Source organism: Leucopleurus acutus, assembly GCF_964270905.1.
Source record: "Leucopleurus acutus genome assembly, chromosome: 9".
NCBI lineage: Eukaryota > Metazoa > Chordata > Mammalia > Artiodactyla > Delphinidae > Leucopleurus > Leucopleurus acutus.
This window is the reverse complement of record NC_139144.1, coordinates 85733697-85749030: the sequence shown is the minus strand read 5'-3', so window position 1 is coordinate 85749030 and position 15334 is coordinate 85733697. Positions and strand designations below refer to the sequence as shown.

Here is a 15334-nt window from a genome sequence, read left to right as displayed (position 1 = left end):
TATGGAACGGTGTTTGGAGTAAGATTATCAAATTCTGGGGATCATCACGTTGCCCTCACCATCCTGCTCATTTTCTGGTTAGACAGTAAAACTTTGAAGCCTAGTCCAACCCTAGGTCCTTGCAATGACCAGTTGACTTTTCTCTGTTTAAGGATTTTGGCTTTTATCACCAAAAGCTGTATCTAGGACTGGAAAACATGTGGAAGGGTTAATATAACTCTCCCCAGCCACTAAAAAGTAGCCTTTGGAATACATATCCTAGTGTATGTCAAGAACATCCTCTCCACAGCTATAGCTTTGAAATCCAGAACTCTTATTAATGGTTCTCACTGCTTACTCTTCAGTGTTAACAGATTGATTCAGACTAATTCTTACAAATAGTCTTGTTACTTTTGGGCATAGCAAGGATACCCACCTAAATTTCAATTTAACAGGGAACTGTTTGGGATCAGGTACCCTAATGTAGATATTGTGTTCCTGCTTGACATTGTCTAGTGGGAGTAGAATGAGAGTCTTACCTAAGTAAGCACGTGAACTTACCTAAGTCAGAAAGTTCCCATGGATCTGTTCCCTTATTTCCGTGATTGACTTAGCCAAGAAGTTTTAGTCATGATTATGTGAAACACAAATCACCCGTTGGGGCTATTCCCAGCAAGACTGTACTAAACTAAAGTAACTTGTAATTTTTATGTACCTGTTCTATAAAGATCAATAACTGAGAATGTAAGATAAATAAGACAGGAACTTTTGAATGGCATCAAGACCTCATGAATGCAAAGTAGGTGTCCATCTTGTGTAGCCTGGGTACTAAATCGTTTTACAGGGATGAAAGCCAAAATCCAGAAAAGTTAAACATTCAAGATTATGCAACAAGGCATGCCTGATTTTTGTGAGATGTATTACTAGCAAATGAGAAAGTTGCCTGTGAGAACATTCCTCTGACAAAAAATGGGGAAAAGCTGTCAATATTTCTCTCCTACTCGACAAAGACTGAAAAGTTCTTTAGGTCAGTGAAAAGCTGAATAAGGGGAAGGAGTCTTGAATTAAAAGGGAATATTTTGTTGGGTACAAGGATGAACTTGGTGGGGATGAGGGGCCTGCAGGAAGGATGTAAGGTAAACTGCAGGGTCCTAGAGGGATGTATTCATCCCCAGGGCCATGAGCATCAGTACTCTGTGGATTCCAACTTAAACACTAGCAGAGGCCACTACCAACCAGAACTTTAGCGTAGCTAGGGAGCAGTGCATAGCAACGCGTTGTCCTGCCTTTAAGCTCTGGAACTTACAGTATCTGTTATTTTGGGCGGGGAGGGGTAGTGTTCATCCACCACTGGCTACAACACACAGATCTACAAGAAATGATGGCCAGGTATGCTGTTTTTTTGTTTCTGCTTTCATTGTTGTTTCATTTTTAAGAAATCAAAATATAAGTAGAAGCCCAAGGAAGATTTTCAGCAGCCACTGAGCTTCCTGCAGTGTTGCAGAAGTCAGTCAGATGTTCCTGCCAAGCTTTGTAATTCATCAACTCGATATGACTGGTGAGAATGACACTTAACCTCAGTGTCTCCCTTACAAAAACTGTGAGAAACACATCAGATAAATCCCAAATGAGGGACATTCTAAAATGTACCCTCAAAGCCATCTAAGTCATCAAAAACAAGGGAAGTCTGAGAAACTGTCAGACCAGTGGTGGCTAGGGAGACATAATGACTAAATGTATTGTGATCATTTGGATGGGATGCTAGAGCAGAAAAAGAGTATGCGATAAAAACTAATGAAATCTGAATAAAGAATGGAATTTAGTTAATAATGATGTATTCATTTTGTTTCATTAGTTGTGACAAATGTTCCATAGTAATGTAAGGTATAATGTAAGATGTTAACAACTGGGGAAACTGGCTGTGGGTTATATAGGCACTCTATTAGCAACTTTCCTGTAAATCTGAGACTATTCTAAATTTGTTTATTTAAAAAAAAAATCACTAAAATCTGCACAGGGCACTTAACCATATAAAGATGCTAAATCTTGTTCATAATGAGAAATGGTAGAGATACTATTTCTCACCTATCAGGTTGGCAAAAATCCAAAAAGTTGACACTATAACCTTTGAGACAGTGGGGAAACGGCCACGCTCAGAGATTTATCAGAATTTTGCCAATATAAGTTAGACACATATTTATCCTTTGGCCCAGAAATCCCATTTCTATGGAGCCATCCTAAAGATATACAGGCAAAAATATGAAAATACATAAATATGCACAAGCCTATCCACTACAGCGTTATGTATAATAACTAAAGATCGGAAACAATTCCAATACCCACAAGTCAAAGGTAGTCGAAACAAAAACCTGTATCCAATTAAGCCTCTAGAATCCAGGGTCCAGATCAAAGTACCAATTTACAGGAAACACAGGAGACAAAATATGTTAACACAACAGATGCAGTCAGGACCATCTAGGCAAAACAAAATGCAGAACAAAAAATGCAATTTCTTCCACAATTAAATAGCAAGGGAATAAAATTTCTCTAGTTGTCTTAAATTTTTAAATGCTAGATATTTGATAAAAATTAATTAGGTGCGATATTATAGTTTTTTTAGGATGTGCTTGTCTTTTAGAGATACATACTGTTTATACCTGAAATATGTCTAGGATTTGCTTCAAAATAATCTCAGGGTGGGGGTGTGGTTGGGAGTTTAGATGAGAAAGACTATGAATTGATTATTGTTGGAGCTACTACATGGGAATTTCATACCATTCTCCCTACTTTCACAAACGTTTAAAACATTCCCTAATAAAAAGATAAGAGCAGAATTGTTCAGGTCATAAAATTAACATCTATGAGCCAGATTCAAACAGTGAGCTACCAATTTGTATGCATTGTCCTAATATGTTTAATAGCATATGAGTATACGTGAGGGTAACAGATTGTAATGGTCCCTAGTTGAAATCCAGCCCTTCCTTTTTCACCATTTCTTACGGGAATTGATTTGGACAGGATTTTAGATTCTGCACACATTTAAAAGTCCACGCCCTTGCTTCAGCCGGCTTCCTCCTGGAAAGCAAAGCCAGCCAGCTGAGTGCTTATGAAGGCCCCGCTGACTCATCAGCCTGGAAGGCAAGCCCTCCCTGTGTCGGCGGCCCCAGAGCAGGGGGGCAGGTGCTGGGGGAAAGAGGGCCAGCTGGTATGAGACATACGGTCTAGTAGAATAGCATGGGAACAACCGGTACTGGAAAATAATAGCTGAGTCTCTTTTTTAATATTTATTAATCCAAAAATACGTAAAATTCCACTTTCTACCCCAGGATCTTAGACTCTGAAGGGAGGTAGCTGCCAGCCTTAAGTATCTGGTGTAATACCTAAGTGCTCATCTCTGTCTCTGGAGGAAGAAAGATGAGGAAGTGGGGCTCAAGCTAGGGAACCCCAATATCCGGTCCATGCCCTGCAGAGGACCTGCCAGGGAGACCTGAGCCACAGCACTTGGCTCTTTTTGCCAGAAGAAATGGGGGCAACCACAAGTATGGGTCACTCTGGGGCAACTCCCTCTGTACAACTAGGCCCCCTGGAGCCAGGAGGAGTTCTTTCCCTCCTCACTGGTGCCGATGGCTCAGTTCCCCCAGTTCCCCAACCCAGCCCAGGAGAGGCATATCCAGGAAGACGGAGTCCTCAAAGCAAAATTGGCTTCCAGTTTCCGTCAGCTTCTAAGGAGAACCTGGAACTCGGGCCTCTTTTCCCTCTTCTTCGTGACCCAGATCCACTTCCAGAGAACCCAGAGATAGGACCCTGCCGCCCACCAGGTGCCCAGTGAGGCCATCGCACCTCCACATCAGTCTGCACAGCCACCCTGGAAGCCTGGGCCACTCACTGTCTGCAGCCGCATTACTGCATGCCGACTGGGTGCATGGGCCAGGGCCCCTGGCCAGCACTGAGGCCTGCCACAGGAGGGGCTTGGGCCACAGGCTGCAGCTGCTGCTGGGACTGCCAGATGTGATGGAGCTCCTTGAACTGTTCTACCATGTGGTCTTTGAGGTCTGGGTTTGAGATCTGTAGCCGGATGCTATCAGCCGACCAAGAAAGCTCCCCTGAGAACATCTCCAGCAGCAGCCGAGCTGCTACAGGCACCACCTGGGGGGCAAAGAGGAGAAAGGACAGGGAGAACCTTGGCAGGGCTGTCCAACCCAGCTGTGCATGAAGGCGTCCTCCAGGGGTCAGGTGGTGGACTGCATCCACCAGGAAGACGGGGCACCAACTTCTGCTTCATAAAAAGGCTGCTTATGTGTGGGCAGCACTGATCCTTGATTAACTCTGACCACTGAGTTCACACCACCCAGGGGGTCCTGTGCCTCCACCCTGGGTGGGGCAAGGGCCTAGCCCCAGGATTCCCCAATATTCAAACCAAAGCAGAGTTGGGGGGTGGGGGGTGGGGGTATACCTGTACAGTGATGAGCTTCTTCTCTCGGGGTTTGCGATCAGGCCACTCCTCCCCAAAGCAGAAGAAGATCTCAAACGGTGGTGGGGTGTTGGTCTGGCCCTTCTGGAACAGGATGAGCTCTGCATTGAGATTGAGACCCTTAATCAGAGGCTGGCGCCATGCCCCTGGATGAAAGGAGACCAAGAAGAACACGACATGGGGCCTTCACCATTGAGAAAATGCTCCAGGCTGAAGAGCTTGGTCTTGACCTCCCGCTGGATGGGGTTGGGGTGTGAGCCATGGGCTGAGGCGCAGGGCCCGCTCCAGAACACCTTGCACTGGCACAGGCGGATGGCATACAGATCCTGGCCTTGTAGCTGGAGGATGAGCCCGCGGTCCAGGACATCCAGCAGCTGGTTGGTATAAAAGCGCTGCTTGTCGCTGGGGATGTCCTCGGGGCTGGGGAAGCGCACTTGTTCTAGACTCACAGGGCCAAAGAGCTCCACCTGCTCCTGGGTGGCCTCCAGCTGGCTGTAGAAGAGCCGGCAGCCATGGGGGTTGCTGATGGTGAGGGCCCGGGGTGGCCTCCCCCGGTACTGGAACTTGATCTCCAGGTCGGTCACTGTAGGGCAGAGGGGCAGCCCCGCCCCACCCGTGAGCCCCACGCCTCCCCATTCTGCAGCCCACTGACTTCCTCTGCCCTCTCTGCCCCATGGCCAGGCCATCTTCAGCTCTCCCACTTCCTTCCTCCACCCAAGCAGGGACTGGCGTGAGCGTTTTTGTTTTCCTCGTCATCCTCCACGTTCCCAGCGCTGCTTTTCCCGGCCCAGCCCCCCCGGGGTCCTTACGAGGCAGCATGTGAGGGCTGATCAGCAGGTCGGGCAGGAGTTGTTCGCCTGTGGGGGGCAGGCTGGCAGCCAGGGTCCCAGGCTGTGGGTTTGGCAGGACCTCAGAAAGCAGCTCCCCATAGTCAGCAGGGTTGCCAGGGGCAGGGGGACCCAGCACCACAGGCGGCTGGAGAGTGGGTGGCCACTTGACATCCTCTTTGGATAAAGAATAGGGTGCCATGGGGGGACCGGGCTGCACTGCTTCTACGGAAGGTGGCGGCGGACAAAGCTTCAATGCCACTTCCAGGAGCTGCCTCCCAGGCCCACCTACTCCCAGCCCTGGGCCGTCCCCAGCCTCCCTTCAGCCCCCTCCCAGGTACCCGTGGTACCTGCAGCTCCTCCTTATACTAAACCCCCAACCACACCGCCTCCCAGCCCCACCTGTGAGGCTCAGGCTTGGTAACATCCTCTGGAGCTGAAAGGAAGACACAGGCAAAGGAGGAGGGAGGAGGTCAGAGAGAGAGAAGGGAGGACAGGTTATTAAATTGATCTGATGCTAAAGAATGAGACCCACAAGGCAATTCCCTGGTCTTCCGCTTAGGCGAGGCCAGAACCTGCCTCCAGGCCCAGTTCGGCCATCCCAGGCACGTCAGTAGGCTCTCAGCGCCCCAGTTTCCACCTTCTGCAGGTGGTAATACCTACTAAGCCCCAACTGCTGAGGGCAAGACCATGTGTGAGCATGCTTTATACCAACAAAGTCCCAGGGAGGTTCAAGGTGGTGACTTTGTTCCTGTCTCCAGAATCCCGAGAGAAGAAACTCAGAGAAGAGCTGCAGAAACAGCAGCAGGGCTCCAGAGGAATGGAACTGCTCCATCCTACAGCAGAGTAGGACAGCAGAAACGCCCTAGCAAGGCCCACTGCTTCAGCGCAGGCAGACGCTGCGAAGAGCGGCCCCGGAGCTCACCTCTTCCTCTTCCTCCTCCTCCTCCTCTCCTGTACCGAGAGTGTAATCCTCACTGGGCTGTGACTCTGCAGAGTGAGGGAGAGAAAAGAAGGAGTTCAGTGGGGGAGGAGGAGGAAGGCCACCAGGGCTCCATGTGGCAGCTCCTGCTGTGGCTTCTCCCCCTGCCCAGAGCTGCCCAAACAGAGTGAGTGAAGGGCTGCACAGCCACCAGCAATCACTAAGGATGCCCCTGACCCCACGGCACTCTGCTCCCTGGGCCACCCGACCTACATTCACTGGAGCCAAGAGCCAAGAGCCAAGAACCAGGATGGGTTGAGGAAGACAAACCTGGGGGCCTGGTCCATGCCAAGCCATTCCTGGCCTCACAAATGATCCACTCCTGGGAGCCCTGGATGTTATGACCTAGCAGCATGCCCCCGACCACTGCTCGTTGGAGGGGCCCCTGGCCCTTCCTGCATAGCCTCCCAGGTGTCCCACACAGGGCCAGACAGGATACCTGCAGGAGTGGGGCCATTGGAGCAGACCTCATAGATCTTGTAGGGCTGAGGCGGCATGTCCCGGGGCCCATCATAGATGAGGCGAAAGTCACGGCTCTTGTTAAGGGCACAGCGCAGGTTGGCCTTCCACTTGGCCGGATCGGCCTCGTCCACCCCCTCGGTGTACTTTCCTGTCTCCTTGGCCCAGGCCTATGTCAGGAAGACAAGACAGGCGACCACAGAGAACCTCACCCCTCACAAAAGCCCCTCCTGGCCAGTGGGAGTCGCTGCTGTGCGGTGAAACCTTCAGCGACACACTGGTGGAGCCCAAGTGTCCGTTTGCAAGGTGGGAGATAGGAGGCCAGTCCCTTGGGGCTCCAACAAGCGAAAGGAAATCTAGGTGCTTTGAAGGGCATTGTACTCACTGGTCCTAAGGTGGCAAATAGGTACAGTCTCTGAGGAGGATGGGGTAACATGGTGGATAAGAGCATGGGATCTGGAGCAGAACTGAATCCGGAATCTGCCACCGCCCGCTGTGTGCCAGGGCGGGTTACTTTGCCTCTCTTTGCTTTGATCTCCCCAACACAGTGCCTACCTTGCAGTGTGGCGGTGAAGACTCAGGGCTAATGCACATAAACTCTCTGAACTGTGTCTGCACTTGGGATGGACTCTGTACACTTCAGCTCTTGGTATTATTATAATTATCATAATTATTATTATTTTTTGGCCCCGCTGCACGGCTTGCGGGATCTCAGTTCCCTGACCAGGGATTGAACCCGGGCGGTGGCAGTGAAAGTACCAAATCCTAACCACTACAGACCACCAGGGAACTCCTGGTATTATTATTTTGGAGGGCAGTTTGGTTGATATCAAGATTACAAATGTTTCTGCCCTTTAACCCAGCAATTTGGCTTCTGGGAATTTATCCTATGGATGCAGAAGCATCTGCACAAAAGTTTGCACGTACGAGGTTATTCACTGCAGCTCTGTTTACAAAAGAAAAAGACCCCAAATAATCTAAATGTCCATTAATGGGAGCTGGTTAAATTATGGCCAACGCATAGAATGGAATACTGGGCAGCAAGAAAAACAAAACAAAAACAGGGAAGTTTTGATACACTAACATGTTGTAATCTTCAAGAAATGAGGTACAGAAGAGTATGTGAACATCTACCATTTTTGTCAAAAGTTGGGGAAAGCATAGGTATACATTTGCTTGTATATGCACAAAAATCTCTCAGGAAGGATAAACAAGAAACTGATAATACTAATTGCCCCAAAGGAGGGGGTTGGGTGCCTGGGGGACAGTCTCCCATAAGGGAGACATTTTGCACTTTTTAAATGTTGAATTGTATGACCATGTTACCTATTCAAAAATAAGAAATGGATTTGAAAGGAACCTTGAAAAGGTAAATACCAAAGGCAAAGACTAAGAAATACAGAGCCAAAGCTTTAAAACGAAGCATTCCCTTTGACCCAGAAACGTTTAATGAGGAACTAACCCCAAAGAAAATCATTTCAGATGTACCGTGGGTAAGAGTTTAGAGGGCGTCCATGGCAATGTGGTCTTCAACACAAGAGACCCTGAAAGCCACCTGAGGCGTCCAAAGACTGGGACTGGGTGACTAAAGTGTGCTGACCCCTCCAGTGGAACATTCAGTGGTCACTAAAGGTGCTGTGGCGTTTGTTGGAGAGGAAAGCTAGTCCTGATGTTGGGTGAAAAATACAGGTTATAAAATAGAATCTATGGTTTGATTCCATGTTTGCACTTCATATACACACACATGCAGAAAACTGGAAATGTAAGCAAAAAATATTCACAGTAGTTCCCTCCTAGTATTAAGATTAAGGGGGAATACTGTGGTGTTCTTTTAGCGTCTGTGTACACCAAACGTGCACCCTGGACAGGCACTCACGTGTGATGAAAATGACACAAGAACAAGGAGGAAGAGAAAGAGTTACAGGAAGGTCTCCTGGGGGGTCCCTCAGTCCTCACCTTGCTCTGGGGATCAGGTTAGAAAGATGTGCACTGTGATGATGCCTGCGGCCCCTTAGCCCAGGCCTGGGGTCACCCGCAGCAAGGCAGCTAGGAGAGTGGCCAGTCTGAGATGTAGAGGGAGTTCTCTTCTAGGGAGGGGGGCCTCAGAGGTCCAGGCGGTACGCCTGTCCAGGGCTTACCTTGAAGATGGTGTTATCTCCATCCTGGCTGGGACCATGCCGCGTGGCATGGCGCCAGGGGATATAGAAGCATTTCTTTTCCCCATTGACCCACTGAAGCCCCGGGTACTGGCAGCTGTTCACCTGGGCCACCAGCCAGGGCTTCAGCCGTACGCGGCGGGGCGGAGGAAGGGCAGCGGGGGCAGGCTGGTTCATGGCAAAGCCGTCTGCCAGAGAGAGCAGAGGGGGAGCACATCAGCATGTCAGCTGGCCGTTCCCTGCAGCAGGGGACGTGTGGGTGCTTGGGGGGGCCGAGGCATGGGCTGGGCCGTTAGGGCTTTCCCTTCCTCCAGCACGGGCGGCCGGAGTCACTGCCGTCCATCCAGGTGCTCAAGTCAGTTCTCCTCTCCAGCCACCAGCTTTCCTGTCACAGGGTCCCTGCATGTGGGCTTTGTGTTTGGGGGGAAGGAAGGAGGGGGTGTACAGCTCTAGTGGATGCTGTGGGTGCCCCACCGGGACGCCCCGTGCCAGGCAGGGCATCAATTCCCCCGCTGCTGTGAGGCCGGCACAGCACAGAGCCACCCTCGCTGCCTCACTCCCAGGCCGGGCCCACACCTCCACTCTGGCGGGACAGCCCGCAGCCAGTGGGTGACTGACACACGGGGACGGAAGGCTGGTCCCCTGGCTTCAGGTGGAGCAAATGTGTGCTCCAGGCTCCTCAAGGGCTCGGGCTGAAGCCAGTCTCCAGCTGAGGCCACATCCTTGCTTAGATTTCTTCCTGCCCCACCCCTGCTCCCTCCCTCTCCTCCAGAGAACCCCTCACCAAACCACCTTCTAGGAAACCCAGCTAAGACAAAGGTGGAACCTGTGAGCCAGGGTCAGAGACAGAAAGGACCAAGCCATCATAGACCCCCGTCCTGAGACTCAGAGGGGACTCTGTCTCTGGTCAAGGAAGGAACAAAGAGCTGAGCCACGATGAGAAATCAGGCTGCCTCCCGCCCGGGGCTCTAGTTTCTGAGCACATGTGAGCTAGATGGGTGTGCAAGCGTGTGTGTAAGAGGGCACACACTGACCCGGCATCATGCTCCTCTCCCACTTCCTTGGTACTACTGTCCCTCGCAGAAGATGCTCCACAAGTAATGGAGAGGGAGTGGTAGCGATGAGGATGGGGTGGGCCAGGGTCTTTTCCAGAAGCCGTGCTTCCTGGAACAAGGGTGCCCACACTTGGCCTCTGGGGTGGGCCCCCCAGCACTCACATGCCCCTCTCCAGAGTGCCATGGGCGGTCCTGAACTCTTCTCCATTGAGATGAGTGGTTTGGGGCTCTTACTCAGCCTCGCACTGCCTCTTCCCCATCTCGTTCACCTTCCAGGTGGGGGGGGCAAAACCTCTTCGAGGCCAGGAGTGCCTCCTGCTCTTCTTCCTCACCACTCGCCCCCCTCCCGGACACCCGGCCATTCAGTGGACCAAAATAGGACTTAAGAAATACCAACCAGATGTTGGAAGCATCTGTCCTCCAGCTGTTTATTCCCCCCACCCCCGCCCCACAACCAGCCCTGCTCTCCCCAGGATCCTCCTCTGACTCAAGGGTGAGACCAGACCCAAGAGGAAGGCTGCAGGGGCTGTGTTGCAGGTGAGGGTCTCAGGGAGGCAGGCCTGTCAGGGAAGGAATGACTGAAGGAAATGGGATATCTGGGTAGGTGAAGTGAACACGCAGTGGGGTGGGAGTGAGAGGTACCACCATGTGACAAAGAGACTAGGGTTGAAGTCAACACCCGGACAGCCTCCACTGAGACAGACTAGACCCAGGTTGAAGAACTTCCTAACAGCTAAAGCCACCCAACCACAGGCCGGACTGCTGCTGGGAGCAACGGCTTCTGGGAGTACACAAGCCCTGGCGGGCTTCCTGGCCTGCACTGGGATACACACACACACACACACACCATCCTCCCAGGCCTGCCCCAGTACCTTGTTGGGTTGTGGCAGCTAAGTGCCACCTCAACGTCGCTAAGGGGTCTCATCTGCAGGCCTCTCCTCAGAGCAGTGCCCAGCGCTGGGCCGGGACAGGGAAGGCAGGAGAGCGTCCAGCCCTGCCCCCAGGCTTCAGAAGATGGGTGGCTCGGTTCCCTTTTCTGCACTAGCCTCCACCCAGCCCCAAGGGAAATGAAAGTGGCCAGACCGGACAACTCGGAAACCTGACTCACTGTGAGCTGGGGGAGGGAAGGGATGTGGAGAGAATCACATTTGGGTCCCCCAGACCAAATTCTCAATCTCTCACCTTGTAGCCCATCCCCCAACCCCCAAGCCCACTGGCAGTCATTGTACATTGTGTGGTTCACAGCACTGGAGAGCTTCACCCAATATGTATTTGTAGCATCCCCACCCTCCCAAAGGCCTGGGTCCTAGAATAGAAGGGTGGCAGTCACCAGTAGCAGGCCATTCTGGCTAAGAGAAGGTAGACAGAGGAAAGCTCTGTTGACACAGAGGACAAGGCAAGCTTTCCTGATGACCCACACACATGGTCAGCCCGCAGCTGTGCCATAGGTGGTGGTGCAGCTGGGAGGCCAGAAAGGTCGAGTCCTCTGCACAGGGCAAGGAGGAAATCAGGGTGAGGAACACTGCCTGGCCTAGAACAACACTGCTTTTCAACACAAAGATGTTGAAATTATAACACTGACCTCTTGACAGTAAGGTGCAACCCCTTCAAGCAGTACAGGGAGGGGCTGTGGAGAGAGCCTCCCATGACAAGCCTGACCAGGGCGAAGAGAGGGTCTGTCCAGCATGCCACAGAAGGGTCTTCAGCCACAAGGGGTTTGCCTGCCTCTAGGTGCACCAGGACCAGGCTCAGCATCAGCTCCCCAAGGTGGCTTCCTCCCACAGGGAGACAGGCTTAGATCTGATTCAGACTATCCCAATGCCAGGAGTTCCGAATTTCGGTGCCTTTGTGCTCCATCCCTACTTTCCCTCCACATAGAAGCAGCCACCCAGATTCCCAGGGTGTCCCAGAAGCTATAGCACAGCCCTGAGAAATTCCATCCTACACCCCCTACCTGCTGCTGGGAAGAGGACTTGATTTTCCATCAGAGGGCAGGCTAGTCAGGGGGTCTGCCCTGATCCTTGACAGCTGAGCCAGTCTGCAGCCCTCAGCCCTTGTGGATTTGAGCACCGGAAGAGGGGAAAGGCGGAAGTGCATGCATCAGCTTCCAGGGGAACATCAAAGGAGGTGTGGCCTGCTGAGGACCCGAGGAAGCCCCCAGAGGTGAAGGGGCAGCCCAGGAGCTCCTCCTGAGGGGGCAAGGCCCCACATCTCCTGAAGTCCCAGGAGCCAGCCACCAGAGGAGCCTGGAACATTGTGGGCACCAGGGACCCCCTAGGGGAGGAAGCTCTGCAGCCCCCAACAGTGGGCAGATCAGAAAGCCCTTGCACCTCCTGAGTTTATCTGATTCAGACGTCTCCCCACAAACTCCACACCAAGCTCCTGGAGAAGGCAAGGGGTTCCCTGCCCCGGCAAGACCTTAAGCCGCGCCCTCTCATGGTGAGTTGACCACACCCTGAGAATAGCTGAGGCTCTGGGGCAGCTGATGCGGCGAAGGAAGCTTCTCTCGGCTTCATTTGGGGCGCACGGTGGGGTAAGACCAAGGCGCAGGGGGAAAACCCCAAGATGGGGCCTTTAGGTAAAAAAGGGTGGTTTCCCATGGCTTCTCTTGACTTGCTGGAAGCCCCAGCGCCCTAGCCCGATAGCTCTGCTCTGGCCCAGCTGCCCTTCCCGAGGGGCTCTAGCTTCCTGCATCGGCCCCGCCCTCGTCCTTACTGGTCCTGGTCACTCGTCCCAGCTCTGGGCGCTCGTGGAACCCAGGCCCGGCCCTGCCCTCTGGACCGCCCCCGCAGGTGCTGCTCCCCGGGTGGCTTGCCCGCGCCTCCTGGGCCAGCCCACAGAACCACCACCCCCCTACCCCGCCCGGGGCGCTGGCTTAGGGTCTGCCTCTCGGACCGCTTCTCCGGCTGGTGGCGCCCCCGCCCTCGTCCCCACTCTGATGTGCCCAGGGTGGCGGCGTGGGCGGGAAAGTCCCCCTAGCCCCTGATCCCGAGTGCCGGATCCGGCGGCTCTGGGGTCGCGGAGACAACCCCGGCGCAGGTGTTCACCATCTCCTATCCCGCATCACGGTCACGCTGGTCTCACTTTCCTTCCACTTTTAGACTCTTAACTGTTTCGTTTCTAAGTTCGGGGGAACTAGTCTAAGAAGTATCACGCCCGTGGTTCCTCTCTGTTAGAGGAGAGTCAGCGCCTTCTTTTCTCGGCCACGAGTCGAAGGACGGCCGGCGCCTCTGCCTGACACCATCTTACTACACATTCTCTGCCCGAATTCTTGCCATTGGCCTTAAGATCCAGGGAGGATGAACCTTTTTAAACCTCATTCTCTTACTCGAAAGGATGAGAGGTGCCAGGGGAAGAGGGATTGGAGTGCACAGAAAGGGGGAATCGGGGCTTGCCCCTCCCATGGCCCAAGCCGGGAGCCCAGGCGCTGCCCATCCTTGGCGGTGGCGAGACGAAGGGAGAGAAGCAGCAGAGCTGGCGCCCCTGGCAGCAGTGCCTACTCCGCCGCCCGCGCCTCCGGGCTCCCCGGGCGCCTTCGGGACGAAGGCTGCTGGTGCGGGGCACCCCACGCTAATCAGGACGTAGGAGGCATCTTGGAGGCCGCCAGAACGGCGGGGCGCGCCCTGCCTTACGCGACCCCCCCGCGTCCCCCCCTCACCGAGCTCCGGCGCCAGGAGAAGCCGGCGCTGACTCCTCCCGCGCGCCCGCCCCGCTCCGGTCCCCCTCCCGCCGCCAGCGGGTGCTCCGCGGGCGCGGAGAGGAGCGCGCGGCAGCCGGGACCTACCTGTCTGCGGTGCGCCCGCTTGGCTGCGCCCGGGAGCACGGGCCAGGCGGTGGGGCCGAGCTGCGCCCTCCCGGAGCCGCGCTTGTCTGTCCGCCCGCCCTCCCGGCACTTCCGCATCACCGCCCCCGCCCCTGGGCCGAGGCCGCCGAGCCTGGGTGCGCGGGCAGCGCCCCGCCCTGCCCCGCGAAGCCACCGTGGGGTCCCCGCGCAGACCCAGCGACCGAGGGGCCGGGCTGAGCCTCGGGCCAGGCTGGTCCCCCTGCAGCCCAGGGCCTGGGGGAGACGCCAGGCGGCGAGGTAGCCTTGAGTGAGTACTGGGCTCCTTCAGCCATCGGGAAGCGCGAAATAGTCGTTCGACACCCCTAGCCCCCCACCCCACCCTGCCGCGGTGCTCGGCTGGGCCCGGGAGCTTCCCAGCCTGTCCCTCCGGGAGCTCAAGATCGGTGCGGACATTGGCGATCAACCGAGCCACGTACCAGCGCGGTGGGGCGGACTGTTAGACAGCCCCCGGCCCTCGCCCGCCAGCCTGCGAACTCTACCGAGGGTCACTGGCACCCAGCCGAGGGTCGCTGGCACCCAGACTCAGACAACCCCTCCACGACGCGCCTGCAGACAGGGATCCTCAGGCTACTCTGTTCCTTTCTAATTCTCAACCTTCGCACCTGCCTGCCCCAGGTCCCCTCCCTGATCACCTTCCGGGTCTCTCAGGGTCAGCTCCTTGGTCGCTTGTCCCACCCCTTCACTCACCGCTATCTTGACTACACCCGTCTGCCGTTCTGAACGCTTTTCGGTTCCACACGTGGGCCTCCTCGCTGGCCTCAAGCTTCACACAACCTGTTCCCTCTTCAGGAGCATTCTTCGTTTGGGAACACCTGCTCGTCTTCAAATGTTGCCTCAGCATCACCTCCTTTGGAAAGCTTACCTTGACTTCCCTTCCTAGGTCGGGTTCCCAGCCTCTGAGACTCGTCCTCGCTGGTTTTCACTTAGGATTTTAATGTCTGATTCCCACTGGAATCAGCTTACTCAGGGACCACTCCTGTCTTTTCGTCTTCTATTTTCTATAGTAATTTTTAATTAAAATATTTTTAAACGAAGGAAATTTACATCAGTTGATTAAATTTTAGGTAGAAACTAAAATACAAAAGTTCTAAAAAACACTATTTGCACTTTAAAGTTTAGAGCCTGTATTTTTTAACAAATACAGCCATATTAGTTAGTTGATGAATCAGAACTTTGACCTTCCCCTCCCCTCTCCATCTCTGCAGGAATACCGAGGTTGGTCTTTACCCCTGATCTGTAATCATGACTCTTTATGTGTTGTCTGTTTTTCTTCTCTCCTGCATCTCTCTCCCTCTCCCCCACTCTTGCATAGCCCTAATATAAAAGGGAATATAATTATATGTATTTTATTATTTGTATCTGCTGAATCTTTCACTATTTTATATTTTTAAAATTTAAAGTGTGGATGCAGAAAATGAGGATAGAGAGATTGTTTTTTATTTCTTTCTTTAAATGTGAAACCGCTATTTACTTGAAAATGGTTGCCCCCAAAATACGAACCTTCTTCATCGGAGGTCAGTTGTGCTTAATAGAAAGTATTCTATGTTGGACTAGAAAATAT

At 53.3% G+C, this 15334-nt stretch overlaps 1 protein-coding gene across 4 annotated transcripts; it reads right to left on the bottom strand.

Moving 5' to 3' along the window:
• Positions 1-3250: 3250 nt before the first annotated feature.
• On the bottom strand, positions 3251-13780 carry IRF5 (interferon regulatory factor 5). Of its 4 annotated transcripts, none has more exons than XM_082847035.1 (9): positions 13714-13780; positions 8857-9062; positions 6699-6888; positions 6203-6267; positions 5680-5713; positions 5260-5502; positions 4641-5033; positions 4433-4551; positions 3251-4125 (listed from the first exon to the last, which is right to left on the bottom strand). In XM_082847035.1, exons 2-9 carry the CDS (start codon positions 9049-9051, stop codon positions 3880-3882), a joined length of 1485 nt encoding a protein of 494 aa, XP_082703161.1. In that variant the 5' UTR covers positions 9052-9062; positions 13714-13780; the 3' UTR covers positions 3251-3879. The 4 variants fall into 4 exon arrangements, with proteins under 4 accessions (XP_082703161.1, XP_082703162.1, XP_082703163.1 ...); XM_082847036.1 differs by having other exon boundaries at positions 5260-5454; XM_082847037.1 differs by lacking the exon at positions 5680-5713 and having other exon boundaries at positions 5260-5425.
• Between the last annotated feature and the right edge of the window lie 1554 nt (positions 13781-15334).